At 36.6% G+C, this 14,564-nt stretch overlaps 2 protein-coding genes across 3 annotated transcripts in view; one reads left to right on the top strand and one right to left on the bottom strand.

Annotated features, from left to right (window-relative positions):
* Nucleotides 1–14,564, top strand: part of Art3 (ADP-ribosyltransferase 3 (inactive)) — a 119,892-nt gene that overhangs the window by 34,656 nt on the left and 70,672 nt on the right. The window contains exon 1 of one of the 2 annotated variants that reach the window (XM_074041982.1): nucleotides 6,836–7,009. The exons of the other annotated variant lie outside the window; for it this stretch is intronic. The gene's annotated coding sequence lies outside the window, so the exon portion shown is untranslated. Of the gene's footprint in view, nucleotides 1–6,835; nucleotides 7,010–14,564 lie in introns of those variants that run through there. 2 annotated transcript variants of the gene reach the window in all.
* Cxcl11 (C-X-C motif chemokine ligand 11) lies at nucleotides 97–1,835 on the bottom strand. The gene is made up of 4 exons (XM_074041082.1): nucleotides 1,692–1,835; nucleotides 1,003–1,129; nucleotides 826–898; nucleotides 97–605 (listed from the first exon to the last, which is right to left on the bottom strand). The coding sequence occupies exons 1-4, from the start codon at nucleotides 1,750–1,752 to the stop codon at nucleotides 546–548; spliced, it is 321 nt and encodes a 106-aa protein (XP_073897183.1). The 5' UTR covers nucleotides 1,753–1,835; the 3' UTR covers nucleotides 97–545.

Here is a 14,564-nt window from a genome sequence, read left to right as displayed (position 1 = left end):
ATACCATAATTGTTTTAAAACAGCTCAGTGAAAAAAAAGTTGAAAAAATAAAAAACCAGTGTTACTATTTCAATTATGAAATATTTGCACTCTTACTAGTTTTCCATAGCTTATAATGTTTTCAAAGTACATTTCACAAATTATAGTATTTTATAAAGCAAACAATGATGCATATGTACTTTTTTTCTATATATTTATGTGATACCTGATATTTAGAGAAAGAAAAACATTTGCATGAAAAATTATTTGAGAAACATTTTACTATTCACAAGGATGCTTTTGATTTATAAGGGCTTGACTCGAGTAATAAGTTGATATCGCCATTGTATCCACTAAAAGTAGTATGGAAGTAGAGCTCAAGTACACAGAGATGACTTTTAGAGACAGAAGTTTTCATAGTCACAATAGGATAATTTTAAGTATCAAATCTCTTACAAGGTTCTCTAATCTAGATGTGCATGGCTTTATATTCCAATAGGCTGGAGAAAGTTTTCTGTGGTAGAGTTCTTATAATTTCTGTAGTCACAGTTAACTTGTTCTAGATTTCAAATCCTCTCTTCCAAGACTTTGTTTCTGCTTTTTAAGAAATTCTTTCTTTGAACTTTCTGTAAGGAGAAAATGGGAGTTTTATTTACTGGGTTGTTTTTGTTTGCTCAGTAATTAAGAGTTGGCATGCAAAAACATATGGCAAGAAAGGGATGTTATCATAAACAAGGACTAACAGATCCTATTCACAAAGGATCATAGCAGAATCTTTCTGCAGTTATCTGTGTTTTTCAAAAGATCTTCCTTGGATAAAGCAATAGAAGCAATTGGGTGACCTACCTTGATTATAAGGCTTCCTTGCTTTGATCTTGGATTCATACAGCATTGTCCTTTCTGTGCTTTCAGGGTAATACTGTTAAGGGAACATCCAAAGGCATTTTAAACTTTGGGTAGAAAACAAACAAAGCAAACAAAAAAGCCTCCATCATTCTTACTTTCAGCAATCCCATTACTCACATCACTTCAATTTTATCACAGTTATTACTTGGGTAAATTATGGAGGCTTTCTCGATATCTGCCACTTTCACTGCTTTTACTCCAGAGCCTACGCAAAGACATCGCCCTGCTTTGAACATAGGGAAGCCTAGAACAGAACAGAACGTTGGTTAGTAATATATCTGATTGCAACAGATGGCTGTGGTTTGTAATCCTGGTGGTGAATGTGAGATGAGTTTCATTGATCTCACAATTTGTCAAATAGTACTTGATTCTGCTGTTACTGAGAAAAGATTTAAATAAGATGTCAGTTATTTTCTCTGTAAAGTTGTCAACAAACAATTTAAAAATAAAGGGAACCATGAAGGACATTAATTAGAGGTGAAACTTATTTGCCTCTTTTAGGCTTAAAAGTTTTTTCAGGAAGCTAACATAAGCCTATATAGAAAATCTTCTTAACAGACACTTAAAGCTACTGCTAAAGGCTCTTGCCAGATACTGTAGTCAAATAAAAAATTCCATGAAGTTTATCATCTGTAGTTTTAATAATCATCTCTAATGCCTTAAATATTTTCTACCACAGCTGTAACTTCTAATGGGTAAGGTTAAATAAAACTTGGCCATCTGTTTTAGAATAAAACTGGAATAAAAGACACTTGAAATGTTACAGAAGGAATTTGTAGGCTGAAAAGTAAAAAAGTACCATATACCTTGGACAATTGTAGCACAGAATATCACAGCCAAGACTGTACCTATGCTCTTCACATTCATGTTTCTTTATTGCTGCCGCTGCTCCTGTTCTTTTTTGATTCTGTGCTGGGAGAGAGTAGAAATGTTGAACCTGAAAGGAAATTCTTAATTGGTATATAAAGAGCATTTTATATAACTACAACCCTCTTATGGCAACAGGAATTTCCCACCTGAGTCATGTTCCTTTTTTCCAAGACTTTCTATTTTGTTTTCATGTCAGTGTCAGCTGTCCCTTAGTAATAATGAAAGTGATTTATAGCCAGGAACGGTGATTCATGCCTGCATTCCCAGCTACTCAGGAGACAGACTTAGGAGGATCAAGGTTAGAGGCCATCCCAGGCAAAAAAGTGGACCCTATCTTGATTAATAAGCCAGGTGTGGTGGTTCATGCCTATGATCCCAGCTGCCAGGAAGGCACTGGTAGGAGAACTGTGGTACAAAGCTGGCCCTGGCAAAAAGTGAGACCTTATCTGAAAAAATAACTAAAGCAAAAAGGACTGGTGGCTCAAGTGGTAGAGTGTATGCATAGCAAGCCCAAGGTCCTGAGTTCAAATCCCAATACTGCCTCCCCCACCATCCCCACTGAAAAAAAAAAAAAAGAAAAGAAATTGATTAGAATGTGGAAGTACTTGGTAAAGAGTAAAAGTGTCGTATAAAGGTAGACTAGGGTATACCACATGGGAGCCAGCCTTCTTAAGGTAGCTTTTCCTAATAAGGATTTCATTGTTGGACTATTCTGGGTAGTGGAGTTCTGATAGCCGTTTATTTCAGTGCTTTCATCCTCTGTCTTTCACATAACTATACAAAAAGACATTGATTTTATTATGACCCTTGCTTTTAAGTCTGAACTCATCATAGATAAGGTGTATATTATTTGACACCAGATGAACTTTATTTACCCTTATATATTTTGCCTATAACTTCATCTATAAAAATGTTTCCTTGTCCTTCTGTACTTGTATCCATTTCTTTTTGTGTTTTTAAGTTTTTACTTTATATTTTAGCACTAATGTTTAGTACATAAATTTGTATGAGTTCAATTATAGATTATTAAAAAAATTACCTCTTTCTCATGTAATGTTATTATCTCTTGGATTCTACTTTGATGTAATCCCTGTTTTCTTTGCCTTTTCCTCTTAAACCTTCTAAATCTGTTAGTTTTAACTGTGTCTCTTGTCGACACTTATAAAAATCATATCTTTAGACACTTACGAAAGAACTACATAATGAGCTAAGTTTTATAAAATATATTTATTGTATTTTATTATATTATTGATAATCTGCAGTCTTTTTTGGTGCTTCCTTGGAGTTTATCTTCTAAGCTTTCTTTGATTTTTTTGACTTAAATTTTTTTTTGCCTGTGTTGCTTGTGATTGAATACTAAAGCCCTTGGCAAATGTGGAGCACACATTTTAACACTGACCTACACTCCCAAACCTCTGACTTTAAAAGTTTTAAACTTTTTTCTTGTGTGATTTGAAAGGTACATATTGTTTTACATTTTGCTATCAATCCTTAAACTTGCATAAAGGCTTTCTTATCTGAATTTTTCTAATGACCTACATCAACCATTACCAGAACCAGTGAGGCTCCAGGGAGGAGGTCTTTAAAAGGAAAGAGGTCTCAGTCTTGTCCTTGAGTACCGAGTTTGTGACATTGTCACAATAAAGAATTTTAGGACACATCAAGTTAGAGACATAAAGCAAAGCAAAGGCAAAGTAAAAAGGTAGTACGCTACCCAGACACAGGTGCAGGCACATCTGATAACAGATGCAGTGAGTGTTCTAACATCAAGGGTACTTAGGATAAAAAACGTAAGTTGAGGGGCTGGCTCAAATTCACCCTGGGATGAGTGCTCCACTTTGTTTTGACACCTGATGTATTTAGTCATTTTTGGTATTACACTTGTATCAGTTAGGCCCAGAGATTTGAAGGTTCATTAAATTCATTAAATTTGGGTCATTATTTGTTTGAGCATCCCTTCAAACAAAGCATGGATTCTGCCAGATGCTCCCTTCAAGACAGGTATCCATCTCTGAGATAAATATTTTTCTTTGCAAATAGTTTTTATGCGCAGAGGAGTTATTTTTCCAAGTGTGTCTTTCTTTAAGATATCCTTACTCAATTCCCAGAGGATACTAATTATTTGGGCAAGTGGACAAGGTCAGAGGAAAGGAGCCGTACTTTTTCCTTTTTCTTTTTTTTCCTTCTTACTAACTGTTGACAGTTTATTGAGGGAGTGTACAGCTTAAAGACAAAGAAAATAGTGCCAGTGTGCTTTTAATCAAGCTATTCATTAATAGTGTTTAATCTCTGAATTCCTGGCTGCTGTTTGCCATGCCTCATTTTCCTTGATCTATCTTGCCTCACAACCATACGTAGTATCTTCTAGTTCTTCCTTTGCAAGAGTAGAGGCTTTCCCTACCTATGTGGCTGTGGCTTTGTCTGCTTTTCCTCAGAGGTGAATCACAATTTGAATGCTGAGGAAAGTTTATTTAGTTCTTCACTTCAGGACTTCAAATAACAGATCCAAAGTTATGTAGGATTTGGAGAGGGGTTGGTTTTGTGTTGTAGTCATTTCACCTGAATTCCTTGACCCTTAGAGAAAAGTGAACCTAACTAGGGTTTGGTAGGTGCTAATGCGGGTGCTCTCTCCTTCCCTAACACACACTTCCTTTTTACGTCCTCTTCTAGTGTTCCTGCCTTACAGTTTCCTGGAAAGCACTACCCTTTCTATAGAAGTTCATTTGCTCATTCACTCATTCATTCAACAAATGTTTATTTTAGATGTCTGTCACATGCCTGGCATTCTTACACCTGTTGGAGATAGAGCAGTGAACAAAATCAGCCAAATTCTTTCTTGTGTATTGTAAAATTTATGGCTTTTGCCTTACTGCAGAAGACATCTGTCTGATTTCTGCTGACTCTGCAGATGTGTGTGGGTGAAGTATATCTTCAGGATTGAGTCTGATGTGCTCTGTCCTAAAGACTCTGTGTTATCATATGAGGGAGATTTTCTTTCAAAACATTCCCTCATCTAGTAAGTCTGAGACATCTCCCATTTCTATTTATAAAATTTGGTCCTTCTACCATGGAATGCACTTTCCTCTAAGTCTTGATAGCTTCATGAAGTCTTGGAATCTTCATGAAGACTTCTTAATACACAATTACCTAATGATCTACTCTTCCAATTTAATAGAACTTAACTTGTCTTGTCTAGCTTTATCTAGAAATATAATGTAATCCACATGCATAATTTAAAATGTTCTAGTAGCCACATTTAGAAAGCTAAAAACAGGTGAAAGTATGTTCAATAATATATTTTATGTAATTGAAAACATTGTATTGTGCAATCAATATAAAAACATTAAAAGAGGCATTTTACATTTTTTTTTAGTATTTGGTTTTCAAATTAAACTAGCCATATTTCAAATGCTCAGTATTCATAAGTGGTTAGTGGCTACCATATTGGATAGGAGGATCTAGTTATATTCATTTGTCATTTAATATACATGCATATAAATTAAGTATGCATTGATATTTAATTTGAAACTAAGCTAGGGCTGGAGGAGAAGACAGATGCTATGATTTTTTTGTTTTAAAGAAACTTCTCAAAACAAAACAAAACAAACAAACAAAAAAGAAAAAAGAAACTTCGCTAAGCCAGACATAGTGCCATAGGCCTGTAATCCCAGCTGTGTAGAAGGTATAGGTAGGAGGATTGTGGTTGGAGGCCAGACCTGGGCGCATATACCAGACCCTATCTGAAAAATAACTTATGCAGAAAGAGGGTGTAGTTCAAGTGGCAGGATGCCTGCCTCACCAAGTGCAAAGTCCTGAGTTCAAACACTAGTAGTGCCAAAAAAAAAAAAAAGTAAAAAAATTTCTTTAAATTTCCCCAGTAGTTTTGTTTTTTTCTCTCTCTGTTTACTAAGTCATTATATCTCATTGCTCTTTCTCTTCAAGTGCAAAAAAAGATTAAACTATATTCTGTCTCTGAGTAGTGTTTTCCTTGAATTGGATTGTTCTGTTTTATAATTCCCAGGACTACCCACTCAAATAAGTTTCCCCTTGAACTTAAAGCAGTATCTCAGAAAATGAATCTAGCTTCCCTAATTAATCACAAAAGCCTTTCCACCTTAAAAATTCTGAAGTCCGTGATCCATTTGAAGTTTTAGTGATGCTCTCAAATTATTCAGCTAATATAGAATTTTAAAATGTTCAGTTGGGGATATAGCTCAGAGGTGGAACACCTGTCTACTTAGCATCACAAATTGAAAAAAAAATTTTCAAGTTTGAAGAGATTAATGCAAGTCACTTAAAGGTAATTTCCATCTCACTAGGTCTCTGAATAATATATTGCCTTCCCCCAAAAAGTTAATACCAAGGATATTTTGTTTAGTGAAAAGTGGGTTAAAATCGGAAACTAACATTTCCATTTGTTATAAATGAGCATGACTTAACAGAATACTATTTTAAATTTATAGTAGACAGATGATTCATTCCTACAAAAGAGGTTACCAGAGATGTGTTAGGCACCTAAAATAATGTGAATAGATGACTAGATTGGTGTAGAAAGCAGACTCTTAAATACTGTAGTATAGTAGCTGATTCTCTTTATAAAGCAGTACTGGCATTTATTTTCACAATAATCAGAAGGAAAGAAAAGACTATGAGTTTGAAAACTAAATACTTTCTTTTAAAATTTTAGGTAAAATTTGAAAGCCATATATGTCAAAATTTAGAACACAGAAGAAATGCTCAAGTTCATTCAGTAAACTAGCTCTTTTCCATGCCTCTGTACTCCTTATAGAACATTTGCTGTCATTTTCATTTATTTGAGCCAGGAACAATATGTAGTTCAAAACAACTTCAACATCACCATAAACTTCATAGAAATGGTTTTTCTCCCAACAAAGGCAACTCTGTGCATGGCCTTAAGTTGGCTGCTTGGAAAATGACTGCAGTTGACAACTTGCCAGTGCAATGTGGATGTTCATGTTAATTTTCCAAGTAAGGAAACAAACTGCCCATTGTTAAGGGACAGAAACATGTGAGAGACTAACAACTAACTGAAGGAAGCTTGGTTCAGTAAGAAGGGGAAAACTGAAGCTTCCCTTACCATTAGTTACTGCCTCTGCTACTTAGAGAAGCTCGAGGGGAGGGAAATAGATCCAGCTGATACTACTTTAGGTCTAGGTGGAAAGAGAATAACAAAAGCATTTTGCCTGGAGAGCTGCACCCTGCACGTGAATATTAGAAGAGCTATGTGTGCAAGGTATGAAGCTGCATTGGATTTATTAATGTTTTTAATAGACTATAAATAAACTGACCATTTATAAGGATCATTTCAGGACACAAGGTTTTCCAGTTTGAAACTTAACATTTTAAACAGGAGAGGTAGTCAGGAATGTAATAAAAAGGATTAAAAGGACATTTTTTGTTGTTGTTGAAGGTATTTTATTTCTTATATTAAAACTTAAATGACTTTCTTTTGATTCGAGACAAGAGTGCCACTTTTTAAGTACTTAGATAAGCTACGTGTTTTTTAATTTAGTATAATATGCTGAATGCTGTTTTCTTTTTAGGTAAAAAGCCAATAAACATTCCTATCATTTTCCTGTTTCTGACTTCCTTAACATCCTAGTTCCACCTTAGAACCTACATCTTTTTTTTTTGTTTACTTTCTATGTCCCTTGCTTCCCTACTCTTAGTTTTAAGGTGTGGGTAGATAAGCAGTAAAAGGTGTGGTCAGAGAGATGTAGCTCACTCAGCTCTGCTTGCCCACCTTCTCACCTTGCATCTGTACTGGATACATAGTGGTAGAAGGCTGGATGATAAAAAATAGAATAATTGCCATTGTTTAATATCTGTTGTATGCCATAGTGTGTACACAGTGTCTCACCAGTCTTCATACAATTGTATAAGAAAAGGTACCATTAACCTCTTTTTAAAGAAACAAACAGGACTTCAAGATTACACAACTCTATTTTAAGTCAACATTTTGTAAGAAGCAGAGTCAGAGGATAACAGCAATGAAACAGCACACTAGTTCCTTTCTTCTATGTTGAAACAGAAAGGACAGGCAACCTCAGAGTTCTGACCATATCTCCCAGACCCAGGTCTCCCTGGAAAATAGAAAATGCAAAAGTTAAGTATGAAATAATTTGAGATAATAGAATCTGAGGATTCTGGTGAGGAAGCAGTTAAGAAAGCCTGAAAAGGTCTATAACCCCATTTAATTTAAACTTCAAATGATTATTGTGCAATTTGTTAAAACTTGTCCTTTGCTAGTAATGTTTTTCCTCTATTTTCTCATCTTGACTAGCAATAGTAACTTTTGGAAAGCCTCAGAACAGCCAGTGCACATTTCCATGGACAGGTTAAAAGGTGAGAGGCTTGTGTTGTTTACTACAGTTAGCTTAGGTAGACAGAAACTGATCTGAGGCAGTAGCTGAAGTTAGCATAGTAAGCAGCCAGTGTGTCAACTCTTGTTTGCAGCGGTTTATATCAGATGAAGGCCATGTTTTCTCTCAGAAGTAACAGGGAAGGATGGAGAAGGAGGCAAAGAAATGCTGCTCCCTCTTTGCCATTTCTCTATCCCACTACTTTTCCTTTAGCTTATGTTTGGAATCTTTTTTAGAGTCTCGGTAACCTTAGCTGTTACCTTTCTCTTCATCCTAAGCCCCTTCTTTTCCAGAATCCTTGAAGTTTGAGTTTACATCTTTGGAAGGATGCCAGAAGTCTGCCCAGTTAGCAGATTGAGTTCTATAAGGGTTAAGCTGCTAGAGGGAGATTTTTACCTATACTGGGGTGGGTGGGTGGGGCAGTGGACACTCCCCCAAATCTGAAGAATATGCAGAGCCCAGAGCTGGATCTGGAAAGCCAGAGAGGTCTGCAAACATGTCCTAAAAACCAGGACTCAAAAAATAGATCTCAAAAGATAGGAAGCAAGGGTTAGGGAAAGAGAAAAGAGTAGCAGGTTTAGATTCAGGTAGTAGAGGGCCTGGAAATTGCTAAGAATCAACATTATTGTTAGTAGAAGTAAAGTAATTGTAGGTAGAAAGGATACAGGTTAGATGTGTTTAACTAGACCAGAAAAGTGACAAGTTCCTGTTGTCCTTCAGGCTGAGGAGGGAGTGAATCATAGAAAGAGATGTATTCCTGACATCTCTGGGTAAAACCTAGGAAGCGTTTCTTCCTAGCAAAGTAATGCCTAGGCTGGTGGAGTGTCTCAAGCAGTAAGAATGGCTGTCTAGCAAGTGTAAGGCCTTGAGTTCAAACCCCAGTGCCTGGGGGAGTGGGGGGGGTGGTGAATGACACCGTTAGAAAACTAATGTCTATTACATTAGATTTCGAGGTTACCCTGCTAAAATACTTTCCTCATAATGAACTTGAAATACAGATTCTGTCATGAGAAAAATCATCTTGGTAGAAAATAGTGGGACTTTTTTTGAAGTCTGATTGATCATTTATTTGTTATTCTTAAAGATTCTTATTTTTTGATGGAACTCAGAAGTAGAAGTTCTCAGAGAAGGTGGCTTTCATCCTTCGACTGGCATTTTTCTTTGGCTTTCTTCATTCTCATTCTTCATTCTCTTGGCCAGAAGTTGAGCATGTTCTGAAGACTCTTCCTTATTTTTCTTAATGTGTTGTTTCTGTAGTGCAATGTACTGTGTTTGTCTTGCAGGACACATGAAGTAACAAGATGATAAATCTTAGGTGTTTTGGTCCTGGATGATTTCCTTCCTCCCTTCTTCCCTTCCTCCCTTTCTTCCTTCTTCCCTCTCTCCCTCCCTCAGGGCCTTGTGCTTGCTAGGGAAGGGCATGTGCCATTTGAGCCACACTCCCGGCCCACTTTTGCTTTATTTTTCAGGTAGGGCATCCCATTTTTGCTTAGGGCCAACCTCAGACTATGATCCTCCTACCTCTGGCCTCCCCCATAACTAGGATTACAGGTGCATGCCACCATGACCAATTTATTGATTGAGATAGGAGTGGGGTCTCACTAATTTATTTATTTATTTTTTTGCCCAGGCTAGCTTTAAACCATTATCCTCCTGTTCTTCTCTGGAGTAGCTAAAATTTCAGGCATAATCCACTGTGCCAAACTGGTCCTGTGTTTCTTTCTTTCTTTGTTTAAGGGTTTTCTGACAGTGCATTGGCAGACATCATCTTCTTTAGAGAGATTGAAAACTTTGCAAATTCTGCTAGCTCTTTTGGGTCCAGGATGACAAAGCACAGTAGTATCTGTCAGTCCAGGAATATCCTTTCTTCTTCTTCTTTTTTTTTATAATAACCAAGTTGAGAATACTCATATTGGCATCCATACTGCAACATGGAAAACAGATATATATTTATTTGGTGTGACTGTAACAAAAGGGCAGAGTAATTTAATTGTAATTATAGAGATGTATGTATGTATAACTAAGAACATTCACTTTCTTTTGCTCCTTTGCTTCAAGAGTGGCTTACTCTCTCACAGGGATCAGCTGGAAATCTGTAGCCATTTAGCTTTACCATCATCCTCCTGCTTCCTGGGAGTTAAAAATGCCTTCTGAAGGTCTGACTTTCACAGACGCATCATCAAATCTAAATTTGGCATAGTCAGCAGCAGGAACCTTTTAACATATTACCCAGCAGATTACTCTGGTTTAATAAGTCCTGTGTATTCATTCACATGTTCATTTAAAATATGTAATAGTATAATTGCAGTGGGAAGTTTAAAAGGAGAAACATCTGGAGCCCCAGGCAGTGTTTTAGTGCAGTAGTTTCCTCCTAGTTTAAGGCTCCAGGGAAAATTCATTCTAGATCAAGTAGGTAAGCCTGGATGACTAGAGAACTGCAGATTTTTTTTTTTTTTTTTTTTGTGGTACTGGAATTTAAACTCAAGGCCTCACTCTTGTGAGGCAGGTGCTCTACTACTTGAGCTACACTCCAGCCTGAGAACTTAGGCCTTTTGGATCCAGAAATCTATTACAGCATACTAGCTCCCCTATGTGCAAAAGGTTTAAAAATAATTCAGAAACACGAAAACACTTCTACCCTCCCCAAAGGCAATCTGTTACTAGTTTCTTTTTTTTTTTTAATCCTTCAAGGCAAAATTTACTTTTGAATGTTCATAACAGTCAACTTGAGTTTTTATTCATACTATTTAAAGCTATATTATGACAATGTTTTATTTTGAATTTGGAATTTCATTATGGCATGCTGACTATTATAGATAGGAACTGTGTTGGAAACTAGGGAATCTTGTCTGAGTTGGTCAGACAAAGAGACATTATTAATACAGTACTAATTGCTCATACTACTCGGTGCAGTCTGAACGATGAGGTTCTGTAGAATCAAATTCAATTCAGTGTTAGCCAAGTTCTACTGCCACTCTCTTGAATGCTTTGATTAATTAATGGATGCCTTTTTCATTTTTGTATTACCTGTTTATTTTTAAAAACTGAACAACTTGTCAGCTATTGTAACAATAGCTTTCTTTGTGGTTTTTAAAATTGGAGAAAGAATAAGATGTGACTTAATTGTAGATTGGACCTTTAAGAGTCTAGATGAATTACTTAAATCTGATCTTACTAGTCTAATGTAGAACTGCACTTTCTTAATTTGACAGACGTAGAAGTTTCCACCAAGCACATGTTGCTCTGAAGACTTGAGTTAAATAGAAAGCTGATAAAATGCATATATTAACACTTAATGACTCAATAAGCTTCATAATTTTAGGAATCAATCATTACTGATTCATTCATGTATCTAGATACATTCATTTCTATCTTTCTGTTTTCTTAGTCAAAAAAAATCTCATTATTACTGAAGAGATGAAAAAAGTAGCAGGAATTTCCAGTTTTGTTTATCTACACAGTAAGCATGTAGTATGCTGCAGAAGCAATTTTTATTAATTTTTTTCTTTCCATAGGGCATTGAGTTAAAATTTGTTGGTGGCAATTGGGACTTCTTTTGTTGCCTTTAGATTCCTGGAGTGGGGGAAGAATCTAATAACACATACTTGCTTTGGAAGATCCAAAGGTCAGTGTTCTTTTAGTTTGATTTTTCTTTTTTTTTTGAGACAGGGTTTCACTGTGTAGCCCAGAATGACCTTGAATTCATGATCCTTCTACCTCAGTCTTGAAAAAGCTGGGATTACAGGTGTGTACCTCCACAGCTGGCTTGGTCTTATTGTCTTGCCTTCTTTTCTCTTGTTCCTTCACCCAGTCTTTATTCACATCTTCTTTCTCTTTATTTTGCAGTATTGAGGCTTGAACTCAGGGCCTACACCTTGAGCCACTCCACCAGCTCTTTTTTTGTGATGAGTTTTCTCAAGATAGAGTCTTGCAAACTCTTTCTCCTGGCTGGCACTGAACAGTGATCCTCCTGATCTCTGCCTCCTGAGTAGCTAGGATTGCAGGTGTGAGCCACTGGTGCCTGGCTTATTGAACCCCTCCCTCTTAAAATTCTTCTCCTTTAGTCTTTCTGTCAATATGTACATGGTTTTCCTCCTGCTTTGCTAATTTTGCCTTCTTTACAGGCCCAGTTTCTCAGCTATGTTCCTTAAATGTTGTTTGTCTTTCTTCAGAATGCAGACTAGGAAGTCTCCTCTATATTCTGTCTCTAACTATATCCTAGGTAGTGTAGTCAGTGGTTGTGTTTCAATAATTGTATGTACATCAATGGTTTACAAATTATATTTCTAATCTAGACCTCTTCTTTGCGCTCTAGACCTGTATATTCAATTGCTTACTCAACATCTTCACTTTGATTGATACTTAACAGGTACTTCCAACTCAACAAATCTATACCTAAACTCCTAAAATCTTTTCCTGTATCTCATCTGAGGCTGTGGCATTGTCTAATACTAACTGCAACCAGTTGTATAAGCCAGTAAAAAGGGAATCTGCAGTAGTCTCAACTGATTACTCTGCATCCATTCTTACCTTCCCTTATCTAGTCTCCAGAGTAGAGTCAGTGGGTTGTTTTTTTTTTAAGGCAGACCCAATCTTCTGTCTGGTGCTGTTGTTTTCCCTGGGCAAGGGAACATTTCAACAGTCTTGTAGGTTAAAACCAAATTCACTATCATAGCCCTGCCTGCCTCCTGAGCTTGGAATCTTCCACCACTTTGCCTCTTATTATTTGAGCACTAGCCATACTAACCTTTTAGTTCCTCAAATGTGTAGTAGTCCCTCCTACACATCCCACAAGGCTCATGCCTTTCTCTTTTCTATGCCCAAAACAGTCCCCATCACACTCCATATTGCACATACCATTCATCTTTCTGCTTTGAGGACAATGGTAGCTTTCTTTTAGTGTAGCTTTCCCTAACCCCCATCAAACTTGAACATGTTCCTTTATTAATGGATGCTCTCACAGAGATATATTCTTTTCTCAGCACTTAACTTCAATTATTATCTATTCCTCTGATTATTTAGTACTCGCTTCCACCGTTGGCCTTTGTGTGTGTGTGTGTGTGAGAGAGTGAGAGAGAGAGAGAGCGAGAGAGACAGAGTCTCACTATATAGCCCAGGCTGACCTTGAACTTGCTGTGTTATAGCATGAGATTTGATTCCTCAAATATTTTGTTCTTAGTTTTAAAGGAGAATCCATTTCTTTTCTCATTCAGGTTGTTGGAAAGATTAAGTTCTTTGAAGATGTATGACTAAGACCCCTATTTTCTTGTTGACTATGAGCTGAGGGCAATTCACAGATTCTAGAGTCCATCCATATTCTTTGGTTGTAGTTGTCTTCCTTGATCTTCAAAACCAGTGGTAGCAGGTAGAGTCTTTGGCACACTCAGCCTCTTCTTTCACAGCATCTTTATAACTGTTCTACCTTCTTCTACTTTTAAGTGCCCATGTGATTACATTTCATCAACCCTGTTGTCTTAGTCCATATTATCTTGCTCAAACTGAATATTTGAGTTGGGTATTTTATAAAGAGAAGTTTATTTCACAGTTCTGGAAGTCCAAGAGCATGTCACTAGCTCAGCTTCTGGTGAGGGCCATGTATTGCTACATGCATGGGAGAAAAATAGTAGTGTAAATGGGTTCTGTATGAAAGAGAGATCATGTGTACAACAAGACTGAGAAGAAGTTCCAGGCTTGGTTTATTACTCACAATAACTAACCCACTCTCATGAGAACTAAATTAATCCTTCAAGAGGGTGAGGCCCACGTGGCCTAATTATTTTTTAAGGTACTGGGGTTTGGATACACACTAATTACTTCTTAAACGTCCGCCATATCTTGATAACTTCCACATTGGGAATCAAATTTCAATACAAGTTTTGGTGGGGACAAACCATAGGTTTGGTACCTTAGTACCAGTGTATTTTAAGGTCTGCAACCATAACTCCACTTGCAAGGTTTCTTTTGCCATGTAATGTAATATATCCAGATTCTAGGGATTTGTATAGGGACGTATTTTTGACTTTAGCATGAGAAGATCTATTCTGTGTTGGACTTTTGATCTAAGAACTGTAAGATAATAAATTTATATTATTTTAAGCCACTAAGTCTATGATAATTTGTCACAGCAACAATAGAAAACGAATGCAGTTAATGACACTCAATTTTGAATTACAGATCAGATCTGATCTGTAATCTCAGATCATTCTCTGAACCATAAATTCAAGAGATCTTCTCCATAATACCCTGCAAGGACCTCAAACTCATTATGTTCAAATGAAACTCTTTTTTTCCCTAAAACCTGCAGATGCTTTTTCTCTTCATTGACATTGTTCCTATCCATTCAGATACTTCAGCCAGCTATCTGGTGATCATTTTATACTCCGTCTTTTCTCTTAGTCTTATTTTTCTACAGGACCTACTCTTATA

This window comes from Castor canadensis, chromosome 9, assembly GCF_047511655.1.
Source record: "Castor canadensis chromosome 9, mCasCan1.hap1v2, whole genome shotgun sequence".
Classification (NCBI taxonomy): Eukaryota; Metazoa; Chordata; class Mammalia; order Rodentia; family Castoridae; genus Castor; species Castor canadensis.
This window is presented reverse-complemented; position numbering and strand designations above follow the sequence as displayed.

Coding starts and splice junctions, on each gene's coding strand:
- Cxcl11 (XM_074041082.1), bottom strand. CDS start 1,752: ATGAATGTGAAGAGCATAGGTACAGTCTTGGCTGTGATATTCTGTGCT. Junction 1,130..1,691: donor CTGTGCTACAATTGTCCAAG/GTATATGGTACT, acceptor GTTCTGTTCTAG/GCTTCCCTATGTTCAAAGCA. Junction 606..825: donor AAGGAAGCCTTATAATCAAG/GTAGGTCACCCA, acceptor TTCTCCTTACAG/AAAGTTCAAAGAAAGAATTT.